This window comes from Schistocerca piceifrons, chromosome 3 (genome assembly GCF_021461385.2).
Source record: "Schistocerca piceifrons isolate TAMUIC-IGC-003096 chromosome 3, iqSchPice1.1, whole genome shotgun sequence".
Lineage (NCBI taxonomy): Eukaryota > Metazoa > Arthropoda > Insecta > Orthoptera > Acrididae > Schistocerca > Schistocerca piceifrons.
The window spans coordinates 370,526,454-370,547,862 of NC_060140.1; the positions used below are offsets into that span (position 1 = coordinate 370,526,454).

The following is a 21,409-nucleotide window of genomic DNA, read 5'->3' on the forward strand; positions in this document are numbered from 1 at the left end:
TCTAGTGAAGGAATCAGCAGGCAGGAACCAATTGGAAAACAATTTAAGTTAGATACCTGTATGGTGCATAAAATTGGCAATTGACCCTAAATAATGCCAAAAGGAATCAATTAAACTTCAGTTACATGATAAACCTATCAAATCTAAAGGCCAAAAATTCAACTAAATATCTAGGAACTAAAATAATGAACAACTTGAACTGGAAAGAACACATAGGAAATGTTGTGGGCATGGCAAACCAAAGACTGCATTTTATTGGCAGAACACTTAGAAGATGCAACAGGTCTACTAAAGAAACTACTTACACTTTGCTTATCCATCTGCTTTTGGAGTACTGCTGTACAGTGTGGGATTCTTACCAGACAAGATTAACTGGGTACATCTAGAAAGGCCAAAGATGGGGAGCATGTTTTGTGTTATTGAGGAATAGGGAGAGAGTGTCACAAACATGATACAGGATTTCAGGTGGACATCATTAAAACAAAGGCATTTCTTGTTTTGGCAGGATCTTCTCATGAAATTTCAATCACCAACTTTCTCTTCCAAATGGGAAAATATTTTACTGATGCCAACCCATATAGGGAGAAATGATCGTTCAGTTTATGCACACACTGTTTGAGAGTGGAATAATAGAGAATTATCGTGAAAGTGATTCAATGAACCCTCTGCCAGCCACTTGAATGTGATTTGCAGAGCAGCCATGTAGATGTACATGTACTGAGTACGACTGGGGAGAAAAGATATTTGTGGCATAACATGACTAAAAGAAGACATCAAATGGAAGGATGCTCTCTGACACATCAAGGAACCATCAATTTGGTACTGGTGCTAAAATTGTAGAGGGAGATCAGAAGATGAGTAAAGTACGCTGGTTCATTTGGATATAGGTTGCAGTAGTTATTCAGAGATGAAGATGCTTGGTCAGGATAGAGTAGTGTGGAGAGTTGCATCAGCCAATCTTCAGACTGAAGACCACCACCACCACAACAAGGAATGAAGAAATGTTTTCTTTATTTTGAAGATGTACTCTACATAGGGAATAGATGTAAGTGTTATGTGCCATCTGAGGATAATGTAAACATAATTATTGTGTTATAGTTAGGATCTTGCATAAAGTGAGAGCAACATTTTTCATATGAAGCTATGCTGGTTGCATATTTGATAAGTGCTTGATAACATGAGCACATTTGCCTGTACAAAAGAAACAAAGGCAGCAAGAACACACAAAATGTTTAGCTAATGTACTGTAGATACTTTTGACCTTCAGAAACATGGCTCACATTGGACACAATGCATATAGAAAAAGTAATTTTTAACATCCTCATTTGGTTATAGTGCATGTGTACTGAATTTGGGTTTTCCTCATTCTCTCTTTTTTTCAGAAGCATTAGTAATCTCTATTCAGATTTTGAGAACAAATTTACAATGTTGAGAAATATTGAAAAGCTTATGTAATTGAGGTAGCACCAGCTCTCAGCTGATACATACCTACAGAGCAGTAAGTTAAGTGTTTACTTTTTCCTGTCTTTCCATTGTAATATATTTATTATATTTTTTGCATGTTTTTCTGTTTAAGAGGTTTAATCTTGCATTTTTGAAAGCGTATATTCATTCAGTCTGTAGCACAGTAGATGCACTTTTGTTTTGTTTTGATGACAAGTTTCCAGTTGTTTAGTAAGCCAGTCAGTGAGGCTCCAGCTCTTGGCTGATACATATCTTGAGAGCAACAAGTTAAGTGTTTATCTTTTCTTGTGTTTCCCTTGTAGTATGTTTCAAAAATTTCATGTGTGTTTCTGTTTAAGAGGTGTAAGCTCACATTTCGTAAGTGTAAAGTCTTAGTCTGTAGCACAGTTTTCATTTCTTCTGAACAGCCAGCTACATAGCTCACAAGGCTTCAGTGTCCATTGGTGATGCATCTTCAAGGTAGCGAATTTCGTATCTATGATTTGCCTGCTTTTGTAGTTCATTTCTCAGGTAATCTTCGGTTTATTTTTCAGTCTTGCTAGGACGGATACATGTGTGTGTGCTGTGTGTGGATGCAGGAGGAGCTGATGATAATTCTCAAACAGTTGAATGCACTTTTGGCTATGGTCAGTCACCTTCAGGCTGCTGCCTTGTGCTGTAGTGGTGGCGGTGAATCTGGTATGTCACATGTGGCACCTCAGGTGGTGCTTGTTTCGCCCATGGGCTCTCCTAATGAGGCACATCCTAATATATCTGATGTGGTGGGTCTGCCTTCACAGCAGAGTGAGTAGCAGGTGGTAGCACATTTGCGTCACTCGAGGCAGAGGGCCAGTGGGGAGACTGATCACCTGGCTTTGCCCATTCACCCTGTGAGTGGACAGGTGTCTACTCCTGCAGCAAGGTTTGAGCAGGCACCCGGATGGAGGGAAGCTCCAATGGTAGGTGCATTATGGAGTCCTTTAGGCATATAGCATTCAGGGCTATGAAGAAAGCCAATGAGTACTTGGTATGTCTGGCAGGGACCTGATATGAGATGTGGAGGTGGCCTTGCCTGCGGCTGTTGAGCGTGCAGGGTGCGATAGTATGTAAGTTACGGCTCACATTGGCACCAGTGACATCTATCACATGGGTTCTGAGGCAATCCTCATTTCGTACAGGTGGCTGGCAGAAATGGTGAAGACTGCTGAACTCATGCACGCAATGCAATTTGCAGCATTGTTTCCAAAGTTTATTGGGGTCATTTGGTTTGGAGCCAAGTGGAGGGTTTCAACCAAAGGATTCATCAACTCTGTGATGGTCTTGGCTGCAGATTTCTAGACCTACATTATCAATTGGGAATTTGTAAGGCAGAAGTGTGCTATACAAAGGAAGCAGCACTGGGGTAGCAGAGTACTTGTGGATCGCACATGATGTTTTTTTTTTTAGGCTAGGCAGTAGTTTGATGTACTCCAATGAACACTGACCAGTTAATATGCAGCAAGGGAAGTGAGATTGCATTTATAGTAAAGACACTCTGACAGTCAAAATTTTTTTAGTAAATTGTCACAGTATTTGTAACAAAGTTCCTGGATTTACTGCCCTGCAAGGTAGTTCTCAGTCTCACATTATTCCCAGAATTGAGAGCTAGCTGAAACCCAAAGTGGAAAGCTTTGACATATTTAGGAGTTATGGAATGTATACTGCAAAGACAGATTAGAGACCATTGGTTTGGGAGAGTTCATTGCAGCTGACAAAAATATTGTCTCTATTGATATCAAAGTTAAATGTGACAGTGAAGTTATTTGATCATATATAACAGGTCTAGGTGAAACCAAGTTAATTGTTGGGTGTTTTTATTGGTCACCTGATTCTGCTGTGACAGTTCTAGAGTTATTAAAAGAATGTCTATGGTTATTAGTGCATAAGTACCCGGATCATGCATTGCTAATTGGAGGTAAATTTAACTTATTGAGTATAGACTGAAATGCCTATGAATTCATAGCAGTGGGTTCAGACAGACAGTCATGTGAAGTACTTTTTTGCAGAGAACACATAGTGTGTTGTGGGGTGATCATTCTGTTGTAGAAAGAATTCAACAGCCAAGATCGCTTAAATATCGTTTACTAGATGACCGGTTTCAACACACTAAAGGTGCCATCATCAGATCTGTGAAGATATAACATGACAGGTTTGAGGGAGGGCTTACACGAGTTACACTATTTACATTACTGTTAGTACAGTACCACATACCTGAATGTAGACTAGCATGTATAAATCATTTGGATATAATATATCTAAAAACAAAGATGATGTAACTTACCAAATGAAAGCACTGGCATGTTGATAGACACACAAACAAACACAAACATACACACAAAATTCAAGCTTTCGCAACCAACTGTTGCTTCATCAGGAAAGAGGGAAGGGGAGGGAAAGATGAAACCCACATCCTTTCGTGTTTCCCTCCCCTTCCCTCTTTCCTAATGAAGCAACAGTTGGTTGCGAAAGCTTGAATTTTGTGTGTATGTTTGTGTGTCTATCAACATGCCAGCACTTTCGTTTGGTAAGTTAAATGGCTCTGAGCACTATGGGACTTAACATCTGTGGTCATCAGTCCCCTAGAACTTAGAACTACTTAAACCTAACTAACCTAAGGACATCACACACATCCATGCCCGAGGCAGGATTCAAACCTGCGACCGTAGCAGTCGCGCGGTTCCAGACTGCGCACTTTGGTAAGTTACATCATCTTTGTTTTTAGATATATTTTTCCCACGTGGAATGTTTCCCTCTATTATATTCATTTGGATATAATCATACACGAGGTAGACCAGCTGATATAAAATCACTGTTGCAGAAATAAAAATTAAAGAACAACTACTCTCATGATCATACTATTCCATCAGATACATAAAACCGAAGTCACAAGATAAAACTGTTTGACACATGACTGCAGCTCGACTAACAACGGTCATGCCAACGTATACAGAATAGGTTCAGAGACATGTGAGTGGCTCAAAGACTTCTGAAGTTATGGAACCCAGTATGTTGTCCTCAGTCATGAATGTTCATCAGGAACAAGGGTAACATCAGGAGTGCCCCAGGGAAGTGTGGCAGGACTGCTGTAATTCTCTATATATGTAAATGATTTGGTGGACTGGGTGAGCAGCAGTTTGTGGGTGTTTGCGATGATGCTGTGGTTTATGGTAAGGTGCCATTGTTGACTGTCTGTAAGAGGATACAAGATGACATAGACAAAATTTGTAGGTGGTGTGAAGACTGGCAGCTAGCTTTAAATGTAGAAAAATGTACGTTAATGCAGATGAGTAGGAAAAACAAACTCATAATGTTCAGATACAGCACTGGTAGTGTCCTGTTGACACAGTCACATTGTTAAATATCTGAGCATAATGTTGCAAAATAAATAAATAAATGAACTTTGGTTTATTGGGAGAATACTAGGAAAGTGTGGTTCATCTGTAATGGAGATTGCATATTGGACACTAATGCAAGCTATGCTTGAGTACTGCGTGAGTGTTTGGAATCTGTACCCGATCAAACGAGCATAAGTTGCAGGGATTCACAAGCTTGCTAACACTGTATCCCTCCCACCCAAGATAGTGTCTAGCCTATGATGCTTCATTGGAGTCTGTGGTGCCAGTGAACTTGAACTGAAAGTGATTTGTGAAACAGTACAATATTTTTGTTAGTAGCTTGTTCCACAATGGAAAAAAGAAAAGGTATTCATATGATGTGGGCTATAAATTGAAAGTAATATCATTTGCAGAAGAACATGGAAACAGAGCAGTTGGGTGGCATTTTGGCCCTCCACCAACAGAGAAAAAACATTCATGTTTGGCAGGCTAGTAAAGAAGAACTGAAAAAAAAATGAGGAAGACTAAATGGCCAAAACTAGAAAATGACATATTGAAATGAAATCAAGGACACCATCAAAATGATCCTGGAATTAATACAAAAATGATTCAGATACACACTTGTAAGCTAGTACTACAGTGGAACTTAACAGACTTTAATGGTGGAGTTTATTGGTGCTACAGACTTACAAAGTGTCATAGACTTAGCATGTGAATCAAAACAAAAATATCCCAGAAAATGCAACAAGAGTGTGAAGAGAAAATATTATCTTTCCATCACTTTATTATTCAACATTGAAAGGAAAAGGAAACCAGTGTGGAACTAAGCCAGATAGCCATTGTGGACGAAACTCCTGACATTTTATGTGTCAAGTAACAGAACTGTTGTCATGAAAAATGCTAAAACTGTAACTCTAAAAACGAGTGTACATGAAAAAATGCACTACAGTGTTGTCCTTTCATGTTGTGATGATGGTACTAAACTTAATCCAGTGATCATTTTCAAGCACAAAACAATGACAAAACCTTCCGAAATACCAGCAGGTGTTGTTGTTCATGTACATGACAAGCCTTGGATGAATGAGCCTGGTAAGAAATTATGGGTTAACAGAGTATGGGAGAGAAGGAAAGTTGCTTTATTGAAGCAGAGGTCTCTTCTTATGCTAGGTCAGTTTAGTAGTCATTTGAAAAATTCTGTGAAAGAAAAACTGAGACAGGGAAGTACAGAGCTTGCTGTTATTCCAAAAGGAAATACTTCACAATTGCAACCACTTCAAGTGCATATGAGAGAGGAGTGGAACAAATGGATGATGGATGAAACCCAACACAAATTCACACTGAAGGGAGCTTTAAAATGACCTACAATCAAACAAGTGTGTCAGTGGATAAAACAGTTTTGTCCTAGAGTGAGAGAAAACATTACTTTAAATCTTTCAAGAAATGCAGCATAAGTAACAATCTAGATGGCAGTGAAGACCATCTTATACAGGAAAGGGACAATGACAATGACAAAGAGGAAGAAGAATAAAAAGAAGAAGAATTAGAAGAAAGTTCAGATGATGCTTTTCAGGGATTTTAAAGATCAGTTTGGTTTTATAATCTAATTTTTTTTAAGATATTGCCTTGCAACCTAATAATAAAAACAGTAAAAATGCTATTTTTTTTACAAATTGCTTAAACATTGAGGTGCGTCTTATAGGCTAGAGCATCTTTTTGTCTGTAAAATACAGCAGATGTTATTTGTATCTCACTTTGATTGCTCTACCTGTTTGTGTCATATAATAACTGGGACAGTTACTGCAAATCATTTTGCAGATGCCTGAATTTGAAAATTGATCCTGAACAGTGTTGAGGATGTGTGCAAGATTTTTTTTTAAGTTATTATTAGCAGAAAATATCACATTAAATTTACATTTATTACCACGAGGCATTTTATTCTGTTGGACATGTTGCCTAAAAAGGGGATGGAAATAAACTTATTATGTCTGACTTTGTTGTATGCAGGTTTATTATCCCGTAAAGCTGAAAAATTTTTATTTTTTTTTTTTTTTCTAGGGATACAGTCTTCTACACCTTTCTTGTATTCATGGTTAATAGCAATGGATTTTAACACATTGATTTCATTCTGTAGGTTAATAGGTGGAAGAGGCATTGTTATAGCACAGTTAACAGCAGAATGGAAAAACAATAATTTGTGTGCTTGTGGACAAGAGAAATCAGTGGGGACAATGTTATCAGAATAGGTTGGCTTACAAAAGATGTTAAAGCTAATACTGTTATTTACTATAGTTCATTAAGTCTCTAGAAAGTGCTTTCTTTAATTTCAACTCGGAATTGCAAAACAAAATATGTTTTTACACTTATTAGATAGACAACATGGGCTGTATCCCAGAGCGCCAACGACACCGCGCCTGTATGGGTTGCCCAAGATTCACAAAGATGGGGTGCCTCTACGGCCGATTCTGGACACTATCAACTCGCACAGTTATGGACTGGCCAAATACCTGGCGACACTATTGAAACCACTGGTGGGACACTGCAGTCATCATGTGAAAAACTCCGCGGATTTCGTTAGAATACTGTAGGACATCCGAATACAGAGTGATGACCTACTCGTGAGCTTCGACGTCACCTCCTTGTTCACAAAAGTACCGCTACAAGACGCCTTGGCGCTCCTTAATCGGCACTTCGAGCCTGAAACAGTGAAGCTCTTTGAATATGCACTTACGACCACAATTGAAAACACCAGGGTGCTATGCCGAGCCGGGAGCTATTGGGATAGCGTCATTAAAGAATCAATAGAAATACGGGTCCACGAGAACCTTGTGAACAGGGACGAAGGCTATCAACTGAGCGCGGCCTGGAATCCAGCATTAGCCGCAATACGCCAGGAACGCAACAAGAACCGTCCAGCTCACGAGACGCAATCAGAATGCTCTGACGGAGACATGAACGGCGCACCCGCTTCCCCCTCCACCTCGCCCGCCGGCTCCTCTGGACCCAGCCTCCCGCGGCCAAGAGGTGGGGGGCACACCGCAGGTATAAAGGGACCGGCATCCGCAAAGTCTCGGCACTTCGCCAGAAGATGATGAGTATGTCACTCGTCGAAACGTCGCTGTTTGAAGACACCGCCACCCGGCTGGAAGCCCAAGAACTCTTCGCCAACATGATTATTGCCTTTGATGACAATGACCAAGAATTAGAAAATCCAGTTCACAAAAGAAATCCAAAATGAAAATTCAGAACTTAACTTTTTCAATCTCAAAATATCTGTAATAGATAGCAGTATTAGCCTTAACATCTTCCACTGTTTCCCTTTCATGTTCTTTGACTGATTTTGGTACAAGATATAAATAACATTTCCCTCACTGTACTGAATCTCCGATTACTTCAGAATTTCACAGTGTGTTTTCCAGTGAACACTGTCAAAAGCTTGCTTTAACTATTCAAACGTTATAAACATAGATATGTCTTTTTCTACACTATCTTCTAAGATAAGCCATAGGGCCAGTATAGAGCCACAGAATGATTTTGACCACTAAAATAAAAAGCCTTCACTTAGTACAAATGAGACAGAAGTTAAAATATATGTTTCACCAAGTCTCTGTAAACAATGGGCAGAACATTCTACCAATCATTCAGCTCCTCATTGAAAGAAATCTGCTCCATGGTTGCAGCTGTGAGAATGCCTGTGTCAATGTCCTCATCACTGGAAACCTCTTTGCCTGACAGCCTTTTTTCCTAATCAGCATCATCCATGTACCTGGGGTTTGGACAAATAGTCGGCAGCATTTTACTATATCTGGACATGACATTGCATCCAGAATGATAATGCAGAGCTTAACTTCCTGAATCTCAAAATATCTATAGTAAGCAACAGTATTAGCTTTGACATCTTCCACTGCTTCCCTACATTGTATTTAGTCCATGTACCACCAGAACTTCACAGTGAGCGTTTGTGCAATTTATACTTTTGCCCACAAAAATATATTGTCCCATGTACTTAAACTTTGGTGAATATATCCAGCTGCTGAGTCATTTCACTCATATGCCCATTATACAGGAATCCCAGAACACATACTCTCTGTTAACACTGCACCACTCTAGTTGCACAAATTTATTAGCTTGTGATGACATATGTAACTTACTTTATCATGTACCTACCTACTAGGCCTTGTCTTTTTAAGTATTCAGTCCTCTGCCACCTCCATTATTCATTTCTCAAGGCTACAATTTGTCTTCTATTATATTTCTTTCCCCTGTTTCAGCCAATTAATGCCTTACGCCCCTATCAGCTTTCAAGAACCTTTGGTTCTTTCAATTTAGCCACGTCCAACCTATCTTTTTGCAGTTTCTTAAGGTTTAATTTGCAGTTCATAACCAATAAATTATGGTCAGAATCCGCATCTTCTCCTGGAAACATCTTTTAGTCAAAATCTGGTTTAAAAATATCTGTCTTACCATTACATAATGAATCTGAATTTCTGCATTGTCTCCAGGTATCTTCTACGTACAGAATCTTCTTTCATGATTCTTAAACCAAGTGTTTGTGAGTACTGAAGCACACTCTGTACAAAATCCTACCAGGCAGCTCTTCCCCTTTCATTCACACACTCCCCCCCCCCCCCCCCCCTCCCCGAATCAATGATCTCCTACTACAATGTATCCTTCTCTTCCTTTCTACCTTCTCCTACTACCAAATTCTTGTCACTCATAAGATTAAAATTTGATATCCCTTAAATGTCTAAATAATTTCCTCTATCATAAATTCTTTCAATCAGATCATCACCTGTGAAGCTGGTGGGATATAAACATATACTACTACATGTCTATCTTCACTATGATAGGCTTCATGTCTACCCTGGCTACAATAATGGATTCCTATACTGTCCATAACAGCTTCTCTGCATTTCTATTTTCCTATTTATTATTATACCTACTCACAAATTATCCCTCCATGAACCATGGACCTTGCCATTGGTGGGGAGGCCTGCATGCCTCAATGATACAGATAGCCGTACCATAGGTGCAACCACAACAGAGGGGTACCTGTTGAGAGGCCAGACAAACATGTGGTTCCTGAAGATGGGCAGCAGCCTTTTCAGTAGTTGCAGGGGCAACAGTCTGGATGACTGACTGATCTGGCCTTGTAACACTAACCAAAACGGTCTTGCTGTTGTGGTACTGTGAATGGCTGAAAGCAAGGGGAAACTACAGCCGTAATTTTTCCTTAGGGCATGTAGCTTTACTGTATGATTAAATGATAATGGCATCCTCTTGGGTAAAATATTCCAGAGGTAAAATAGTCCCCCGTTCAGATCTCCAGGTGGGGACTACTCGAGAGGGCGTCGCTATCAGGAGAAAGAAAACTGGCGTTCTACGGATCGGAGCGTGGAATGTCAGATCCCTTAACTGGGCAGGTACGTTAGAAAATTTAAAAAAGGGAAATGGGTAGGTTAAACTTAGATGTAGTGAGAATTAGTGAAGTTTGGTGGCAGGAGGAACAAGACTTTTGGTCAGGTGAATACAGGGTTATAAATACAAAATCAAATAGGCGTAATGCAGGAGTAGGTTTAATAATGAATAAAAAAATAGGAGTGCGGGTAAGCTACTACAAACAGCATAGTGAACGCATTATTGTGGCCAAGATAGACACGAAGCCCATGCTTACTACAGTAGCAAAAGTTTATATGCCAACTAGCTCTGCAGATGATGAAGAAATTGATGAAATGTATGATGAGATAAAAGAAATTATTCAGGTAGTGAAGAGAGACAAAAATTTAATAGTCATGGGAGACTGGAATTCGACAGTAGGAAAAGGAAGAGAAGGAAACATAGTAGGTGAATATGGATTGGGGGTAAGAAATGAAAGAGGAAGCCGTCTGGTATAATTTTGCGCAGAGCATAACTTAATCATAGCTAACACTTGGTTTAAGGATCATGAAAGAAGGTTGTATACATGGAAGAACCCTGGAGATACTAGAAGGTTTCAGATAGATTATATAATGGTAAGACAGAGATTTAGGAACCAGGTTTTAAATTGTAAGACAGTTCCAGGGGCAGATTTGGACTCTGATCACAATCTATTGGTTATGAACTGTAGATTAAAACTGAAGAAACTGCAAAAAGGTGGGAATTTAAGGAGATGGGACCTGGATAAAATGAAAGAAGCAGAGGTTGTACAGTGTTTCAGGGAGAGCATAAGGGAACAATTGACAGGAATGGGGGAGAGAAATACAGTAGAAGAAGAATGGTAGCTTTGAGGGATGAGATAATGAAGGCAGCGAGGATCAAGTAGGTAAAAAGATGAGGGCTAGTAGAAATCCTTGAGTAACAGAAGAGATACTGAATTTAATTGATGAAAGGAGAAAATACAAAAATGCAGTAAATGAAGCAGGCAAAAACGAATACAAATGTCTAAAAAATGAGATCAACAGGAAGTGCAAAATGGCTAAGCAGGGATGGCTAGAGGACAAATGTAAGGATGTAAAGGCTTATTTCACAGGAAAATTAAAGAGACCTTTGGAGAAAAGAGAACCACTTGTATGAATATCAAGAGCTCAGATGGAAACCAAGTTCTAAGCAAAGAAGGGAAAGCAGAAAGGTGGAAGGAGTATATAGAGGGTCTATACAGATGCGATGTTCTTGAGGGCAATATTATGGAAATGGAAGAGGATGTAGATGAAGATGAAATGGGAGATATGATACTGCAAGAAAAGTTTGACAGAGAACTGAAAGACCTAAGTCGAAACAAGGCCCCGGGAGTAGACAACATTCCATTAGAACTGCTGACAGCCTTGGGAGAGCCAGTTCTGACAAAACTCCACCATCTGGTGAGCAAGATGTATGAGACAGGCGAAATACCCTCAGACTTCAAGAAGAATATAATAATTCCAATCCCAAAGAAAGCAGGTGTTGACAGATGTGAAAATTACCGAACTATCAGTTTAATAAGTCACAGTTGCAAAATACTAACGTGAATTCTTTACAGATGAATGTAAAAATTGGTAGAAGCTGACCTTGAGGAAGATCAGTTTGGATTCCCTAGAAATGTTGGAACACGTGAGGCAATACTGACCCTACGACTTATCTAGGAAGAAAGATTAAGGAAAGGCAAACCTACATTTCTAGCATTTGTAGACTTAGAGAAAGCCTTTCACAATGTTGACTGGAATACTCTCTTTCAAATTCTGAAGGTGGCAGCGGTAAAATACAGGGAGCGAAAGGCTATTTACAATTTATACAGAAACGAGATGGCAGTTATAAGAGTTGAGGGACATGAAAGGGAAGCAGTGGTTGGGAAGGGAGTGAGACAGGGTTGTAGCCTCTCCCCAATGCTATTCAATCTGTATATTGAGCAAGCAGTATGGGAAACAAAAGAAAAGTTCAGAGTAGGCATTAAAATCCATGGAGAAGAAATAAAAACTTTGAGGTTCACTGATGACATTGTAATTCTATCAGACACAGCAAAGGATCTGGAAGAGCAGCTGAACGGAATGGACAGTGTCTTGAAAGGAGGGTATAAGATGAACATCAACAAAAGCAAAACGAGGATAATGGAATGTAGTCGAATTAAGTCGGGTGATGCTGAGGGAATTAGATTAGGAAATGAGACACTTAAAGTAGTAAAGGAGTTTTGCTATTTGGGGAGCAAAATAACTGATGATGGTCGAAGTAGGGAGGATATAAAATGTAGACTGGCAATGGCAAGGAAAGCGTTTCTGAAGAAGGGAAATTTGTTAGCATCGAGTATTGATTTAAGTGTCAGGAGGTCGTTTCTGAAAGTATTTGTATGGAGTGTAGCCATGTATGGAAATGAAAAATGGACGATAAATAGTTTGGACAAGAAGAGAATAGAAGCTTTCAAAATGTGGTGCTGCAGAAGAATGCTGAAGATTAGATGGGTAGATCACATAACTAATGAGGAGGTATTGAATAGAATTGGGGAGAAGAGGAGTTTGTGGCACAACTTGACTAGAAGAAGGGATCGGTTGGTATGACATGTTCTGAGGCATCAAGGAATCACCAATTTAGTACTGGAGGGCAGCCTGGAGAGTAAAAATCGTAGAGGGAGACCAAGAAATGAATACACTAAGCAGATTCATAAGGATGTAGGCTGCAGTAGGTACTGGGAGTTGAAGAAACTTGCACAGGATAGAGTAGCATGAGAGCTGCATCAAACCAGTCTCAGGACTGAAGACCACAACAACAACATTAACCCTGTACTCACCCTTCCAGAAGTCCTGTTCTTTCTGCCACAGCACTTCACTAATTTGCACTGTATCCAGCTTCAGACTTTCCTTTTTCAATTCCCTAACCTCCCTTCCAAATTACAGGATCTAACATTTGACACTCTGCCCCTTTTCTTTCTGGAAAGCATTTGACATGGTGCTCCACTGCAGACTGTTAATGAAGGTATGAGCATATGGAATAGATTCCCAGATATGTAAGTGGCTTGAAGGTTTCTTAAGTAATAGAACCCATTATGTTTTCCTCTATGGAAAGTGTTCATCTGAGACATGGATATCAGCAGGAATGTCTCAGGAAAGTGTGATAGGACCTCTATTATTTTATATATACATAAATGATCTGGTGGACATGGTGGGCATTAATCTCTGTTTGTTTTCTGATGTTGCTGATGGGAAGATGTTAAAGTTGAGTGACTGCAGGAGATCTCTTCTGGACAGCATGTTGCAAGGCCTCCCAGACACACTTAATAGTGTTCATGCCTGGGTAGTTTGGTGGCCAGTGGAAGTGTTTAAAATCAGAAGTGTGTTCCTGGAGCCAACCTGTAGCAATTCTTGTTGTGTGGGGTGTTGCATTGTCCTGCTGGAATTGCCCAAGTTTGTCAGAATGCAGAATGGACATGAATGTATGCAGGTGATCAGACAGGATGTTTATATATGTTTCTCCTGTCAGAGTCGTATCTAGACATATCAGGGGTCCCATATCACTTCAACTACCCATGCCCCACACCATTACAGAGTCTCCACCAGCTTGAACAGTCCCCTGCTGACATGCAGAGTCCATGGATCGATGAAGTTGTCTCCATACCCATACACATCCATCTGCTAGATACAATTTGAAACAAGACTTGTCCGAACAACATGTTTCCAGTCATCTACAGTCCAATGTCGGTGTTGACGTGCCCAGCTTTGTGGCAGGCAATCATCAAAAGTACATGCGTGGGCCTTCAGCACTGAAAGCCCATATCGATGATGTTTCATTGAATAGTTCACATGCTGATACTTGCTGATGGCCCAGCATTGGAATCTGCAGCATTGAAATTTGCAGAAGGGTAGCTTTTATGTCATGTGGAATGATTCTCTTCAGTTGTCATTCATTCCATGCTTGCAGGATCTTTTTCCAGCCACAGTGTTGTTCGAGATTTGATGTTTTAGTGGATTCCTGACATTCACAGTACACTCGTGAAATGGTCATATGGGAAAATCCCCTCTTTATCACTATCTCAGTTATTCTGTGTCCATCACTCATGCATCAACTATAGCACCATGTTCAAACTCACTTACATCTTGATAACCTGTTATTGTAGCAGCAGTAACCAATCTAACAACTGCACCAGACACTTGTTGTCTTATATAGGTGTTGCTGACCACAGTGCCATATTCTTCCTGTTCACATATCTATGTGTTTGAATATGCAAGCCTATATCAGTTTCTTTGGCACTTCAGTGTATTATTTCTTAATGTCAACTTGATAATACCAACCTTGATACTACAGGCATGTCCCAGTTAGTTTCATCACCAGACTCTTCTTCAGAAGATGGCAGCCTGAGGAAACAATGAGACAATAAGAATAAATTATTATGCAACCAATGAAGATAATTTTGCAGTCAAGTGACAACTTTGTCTTTTATTTGCTTCCCAGCTTTTTGGTGGAGGGAAACAAAATAGCAGTAGCTAATTACTGACCTCTACGAGTGTGAATTTAATTTATAATATGGACATTGACATACAGTCAGCATAAAGAAACACCCAGAATTACCAGCTGATTGTGGGAGTGTAGTTTTTAGAAAATTAAACAATAATATATGTATATGTAATTACAAGTGTGGATGAGTTTACTACATGTTTGAATTTAAAAGTGATACAATTGCTGAAAATATATTTCTTGTTAGGTATTTCCCTATGTATTGAACACTACCCCCCCATGAACCATGGACCTTGCCGTTGGTGGGGAGGCTTGCGTGCCTCGGCGATACAGATAGCCGTACCGTAGGTGCAACCACAACGGAGGGGTATCTGTTGAGAGGCCAGACAAACGTGTGGTTCCTGAAGAGGGGCAGCAGCCTTTTCAGTAGTTGCAAGGGCAACAGTCTGGTTGATTGACTGATCTGGCCTTGTAACAATAAGCAAAACGGCCTTGCCGTGCCGGTACTGCGAACGGCTGAAAGCAAGGGGAAACTACAGCCGTAATTTTTCCCGAGGGCATGCAGCTTTACTGTATGATTACATGATGATGGCGTCCTCTTGGGTAAAATATTCCGGAGGTAAAATAGTCCCCCATTCGGATCTCCGGGCGGGGACTACTCAAGAGGATGTCGTTATCAGGAGAAAGAAAACTGGCGTTCTACGGATCGGAGCGTGGAATGTCAGATCCCTTAATCGGGCAGGTAGGTTAGAAAATTTAAAAAGGGAAATGGATAGGTTGAAGTTAGATATAGTGGGAATTAGTGAAGTTCGGTGGCAGGAGGAACAAGACTTCTGGTCAGGTGACTACAGGGTTATAAACACAAAATCATATAGGGGTAATGCAGGAGTAGGTTTAATAATGAATAGGAAAATAGGAATGCGGGTAAGCTACTACAAACAGCATAGTGAACGCATTATTGTGGCCAAGATAGATACGACGCCCACACCTACTACAGTAGTACAAGTTTATATGCCAACTAGCTCTGCAGATGACGAAGAAATTGAAGAAATGTATGATGAAATAAAAGAAATTATTCAGATTGTGAAGGGAGACGAAAATTTAATAGTCATGGGTGACTGAAATTCGAGTGTAGGAAAAGGGAGAGAAGGAAACATAGTAGGTGAATATGGATTGGGGGACAGAAATGAAAGAGGAAGCCGCCTGGTAGAATTTTGCACAGAGCACAACATAATCATAACTAACACTTGGTTTAAGAATCATGAAAGAAGGTTGTATACATGGAAGAACCCTGGAGATACTAAAAGGTATCAGATAGATTATATAATGGTAAAACAGAGATTTAGGAACCAGGTTTTAAATTGTAAGACATTTCCAGGGGCAGATGTGGACTCTGACCACAATCTATTGGTTATGGCCTGTAGATTAAAACTGAAGAAACTGCAAAAAGGTGGGAATTTAAGGAGATTGGACCTGGATAAACTACAAGAACCAGAGGTTGTACAGAGATTCAGGGAGAGCATAAGGGAGCAATTGACAGGAATGGGGGAAATAAATACAGTAGAAGAAGAATGGGTAGCTTTGAGGGATGCAGTAGTGAAGGCAGCAGAGGATCAAGTAGGTAAAAAGACTAGGGCTAGTAGAAATCCTTGGGTAACAGAAGAAATATTGAATTTAATTGATGAAAGGAGAAAATATAAAAATGCAGTAAGTGAAACAGGCAAAAAGGAATACAAACGTCTCAAAAACGAGATCGACAGAAGTGCAAAATGGCTAAGCAGGGATGGCTAGAGGACAAATGTAAGGATGTAGAGGCCTATCTCACTAGGGGTAAGATAGATACCGCCTACAGGAAAATTAAAGAGACCTTTGGAGATAAGAGAATGACTTGTATGAATATCAAGAGCTCAGATGGAAACCCAGTTCTAAGCAAAGAAGGGAAAGCAGAAAGGTGGAAGGAGTATATAGAGGGTCTATACAAGGGCGATGTACTTGAGGACAATATTATGGAAATGGAAGAGGATGTAGATGAAGATGAAATGGGAGATATGATACTGCGTGAAGAGTTTGACAGAGCACTGAAAGACATGAGTCAAAACAAAGCCCCCGGAGTAGACAATATTCCATTGGAACTACTGACGGCCGTGGGAGAGCCAGTCCTGACAAAACTCTACCATCTGGTGAGGAAGATGTATGAGACAGGCGAAATACCCTCAGACTTCAAGAAGAATATAATAATTCCAATCCCAAAGAAAGCAGGTGTTGACAAATGTGAAAATTACCGAACTATCAGCTTAATAAGTCACAGCTGCAAAATACTAACACGAATTCTTTACAGACGAATGGAAAAACTAGTAGAAGCCAACCTCGGGGAAGATCAGTTTGGATTCCGTAGAAACACTGGAACACATGAGGCAATACTGACCTCACGACTTATCTTAGAAGAAAGATTAAGGAAAGGCAAACCTACGTTTCTAGCATTTGTAGACTTAGAGAAAGCTTTTGACAATGTTGACTGGAATACTCTCCTTCAAATTCTAAAGGTGGAAGGGGTAAAATACAGGGAGCGAAAGGCTATTTACAATTTGTACAGAAACCAGATGGCAGTTATAAGAGTCGAGGGACATGAAAGGGAAGCAGTGGTTGGGAAGGGAGTAAGACAGGGTTGTAGCCTCTCCCCGATGTTGTTCAATCTGTATATTGAGCAAGCAGTAAAGGAAACAAAAGAAAAATTCGGAGTAGGTATTAAAATTCATGGAGAAGAAATAAAAACTTTGAGGTTCGCCGATGACATTGTAATTCTGTCAGAGACAGCAAAGGACTTGGAAGAGCAGTTGAATGGAATGGACAGTGTCTTGAAAGGAGGATATAAGATGAACATCAACAAAAGCAAAACAAGGATAATGGAATGTAGTCTAATTAAGTCGGGTGATGCTGAGGGAATTAGATTAGGAAATGAGGCACTTAAAGTAGTAAAGGAGTTTTGCTATTTGGGGAGCAAAATAACTGATGATGGTCGAAGTAGAGAGGATATAAAATGTAGGCTGGCAATGGCAAGGAAAGCGTTTCTGAAGAAGAGAAATTTGTTAACATCCAGTATTGATTTAAGTGTCAGGAAGTCATTTCTGAAAGTATTCGTATGGAGTGTAGCCATGTATGGAAGTGAAACATGGACGATAAATAGTTTGGACAAGAAGAGAATAGAAGCTTTCAAAATGTGGTGCTACAGAAGAATGCTGAAGATTAGATGGGTAGATCACATAACTAATTTGGAAGTATTGGATAGGATTGGGGAGAAGAGAAGTTTGTGGCACAACTTGACCAGAAGAAGGGATCGGTTGGTAGGACATGTTCTGAGGCATCAAGGGATCACCAATTTAGTATTGGAGGGCAGCGTGGAGGGTAAAAATCGTAGAGGGAGACCAAGAGATGAATACACTGGGCAGATTCAGAGGGATGTGGGTTGCAGTAGGTATTGGGAGATGAAAAAGCTTGCACAGGATAGAGTAGCATGGAGAGCTGCATCAAACCAGTCTCAGGACTGAAGACCACAACAACAACAACATTGAACATTAAATATATAGACCAGTCCCATTAGTAGCATATCCTACACCATTAGAGGCACAACTACATCTGAGAGCAATCATGTGACACACCAATTTTCTCCAGCTTCTCCAAAGCTTGAGCACCAGCCAGGTGTCCAGTTGAATGAATGGCCATGAATAATTAGGTCTCATACAGAAGAAATCTACATTACTTCCTTCTTACAGAGGAAAGAGGCTACAGTCATGATTGTTATTCCACATATAAAGACATATTTGGCCTTTAAGTTTTGCTCTGATCTCTAATCATGCACTACCCTACTCCATGGTTTCTGGTCCATGGTCAGCATTGCTTCCCACTTCTTCTGCAAAGTAAAAACATATACATCACCCATTTTCTTTCTTGTCTGCCACTGCTTCTCTTGTCCTCCATAGTTACACCTATGTGTATTTTCCTACATGGGTTCCTTTTGATCCCAAGTACTGCATAGCCACATTATTTTATTGTATTATTATACAGTATTTCATCTATTAAATTCAACCCACATTCCTATATACCTTCTTGCTACTGATACTGTTGATTAATGCTAACAATTGTTTTCTGCCGCTTTCATGGTAATCACATTTAGTTAGTGGGTTAGGTCATCAGAAGAGCAAACCACTTCACAAATGATTTCCATGTAATGACTAGTTGTACCATCCAATATTAGTCTGATACGTGCAGACTGTTTAATATACACACCTCCAATCATTACTATTACTACTAGTGACATTGATGGAAACACGGGAAATCATATATAAAACTGGTAGGTAAACATTATGATTGGAAACTGAGTCCTTCATCAGTGGCAGTGGCGGGTGAATAAATTTAAATAAAATATGCTGACTGCATAATTCGTTTTCCACATTGTCAATAATTTATCACTCTGTCCTTCCCACAGCAATTAAAAATAATTCTCAAAATATTTACACAGTTAACGTAATTAAAGACTGCACTAATGGTTAAAAAGTTAAATCTATGAAATAAAATTTGATATGCACAATTCTGTGTGTAAATGTACCACCAAAAACAATACACGAGAATGAGGAAGTATAGCTTGCTTCAACTAATGCAGTGTTTACAAACATTGTTCTACAGATCTGGAGCAAGTTTGAGCAACATAATGAGCAACATACTGTACAATTCCACATATATCCTACTTCCACAAAACTTTTCTCATAAAGCAGCTATGTTGCTGTCAGGCATACAAAAATCTGAACATGTTGAATGGCTGACACCTATGCTCTATTAATCATTTTAATGTTGTCTACCATGTCCCACAGGAATGATGTGTAGGGTACTGCAGTTTAGTCCTAGATTCCTCACTTAATACTAGTTCTCAAAACATTGCTCGTAGCTTATCACAGGGAAAAATCATTAAAATTCTACGCACTTTTCTGGGGTCTGCCTTAAGTTACTTGTAAATCTGTCAGTAACTCTCCATCCAAGACGAAATTCCTATGATCATCCTATCAAGAAATCCTGAATCCACCCCAGTTATGCCAACATGTAATTTTAATTTAACAGACTTCATGAATATTTCTAACCTGTCTGACCAGTAATTGATATGATAATGATTAAAAATACAGTACTATGTAATTATAGAATTGTATGGCTTAGGAGACAGTGTATAGACCTTCTAGGATGCTACTGGTCAGACTAGAATTAGCAAAAACTATGAAACTTAAGCAGTCTAACCCGGCAAACTACTCACGACACTCTTAGGCTATATATACTTATAGGATATCCAAGTAGCTATTCTTTTATGTTGATTTTATACCAAAAATAGACACAGAATTAAATTTTGTTACAGAGCTGAAAGGAAATGTATTGCATAGTACAGGTGTGTGAATATTTCTTCATCCTGAAGCTGCCTCATACCAACCAGTTTTGTGAGCTCTTTGAATGTCTCCTGTTTCTGTTCAGGAGATGTCATGACCCAGGAGGGAACTAATATAAAACTTTTTTGGCTTGCCTTAAATATGACAATCGCCTTAGGGACTAAGCAAAAGGCAATGTGTTATGATATTCTTTGCAAGCAGCACACCACAATTAGAGCTACACCATATGTTACATGAGAAATTTACATCAGCATAAGGCATTAATATTTTTTTATTAATTATACCTGGTCAAAGTAACCTTGTCATATTGATCTTCACTATCTTGCTACGATGTTAACAGATCTTAAAAAAATTCGTTTTAAAGTAAATACTTAATGGATCACTACGATACTAGTGACTACACTAGATTTTAAATTTTGCTGATTTCCAATTGTATGTAACTCTATTTTAGCAAGTTGATCTTTAAAAAATGTGTTAATTTTTTATTTCAAATGTGATGTAACAATTTTCTAGAGGACAGTTGTGTGAACCAGTTAATGATCTTTTGCATCAGATTTGATTGATTGCTTCACCACTAAGAAATCAATAAACACATTGTAAACTGACGTTTCTTGATGTATTTTAAAGGTGATAAGCAAATATTCTTGCTGATTTTATTTAATAAAAATGGGTTTTAAATTATTATAAACTATTGCATAAGAAAGAAACTGGGATAGTTAGTTTTGTAATACAGAAGGCATTACTTACACTACACAGCACAAACTGAGGCTGCTGTACTTCTTGTAAACAACAACCTCAGTTTCCTTCTACCTACATACCATTAAAGTGATATGGTGAAATGTTCTGCTGTGTTTTTGTTGGACTGTAACTCACTCAACTGGTACCTTGCCTAAAATGGATCATTTCTATTGGATAACATGGTGTTTTAATTATTGTTTACATAAATCAATTCTGATTCTGTAGCACAGAAGATGGTTATTTCTAGCTGAAATCTGGACATGCAAAATAATAATAAAAAGACCAATGGGATTTCAACTGATTGGTGTATTCCTATCCTTACTCATTTCTACACCCATCAATGATGCATCATCCAAGATAATTTGCTGTATCCTCCCATCATATATTCATCAATCCAGTCACAAATTCCATGCCCCACATGACTTTACCTTTGATGATAAGCACAGATACTGTACTGGGACAAATAGTTTTAAGAAACTGAGGTTTACTGCATCTATGTAGCTGCCTTGATACACGCCTTCAATACATCGTATCAGCAAA

The 21,409-nt window shown here is 39.2% G+C and overlaps 1 protein-coding gene across 3 annotated transcripts in view; it reads right to left on the bottom strand.

The window, feature by feature from the left end:
• Positions 1-21,409, bottom strand: part of LOC124789590 (cyclic GMP-AMP synthase-like receptor) — a 349,572-nt gene that overhangs the window by 31,444 nt on the left and 296,719 nt on the right. For 2 of the 3 annotated variants that reach the window (XM_047256998.1, XM_047257000.1), the window contains one exon: positions 14,546-14,608. The exons of the other annotated variant lie outside the window; for it this stretch is intronic. In XM_047256998.1, coding sequence (XP_047112954.1) covers positions 14,546-14,608 — 63 coding nt within the window. The remainder of the gene's footprint in view (positions 1-14,545; positions 14,609-21,409) is intronic. 3 annotated transcript variants of the gene reach the window in all.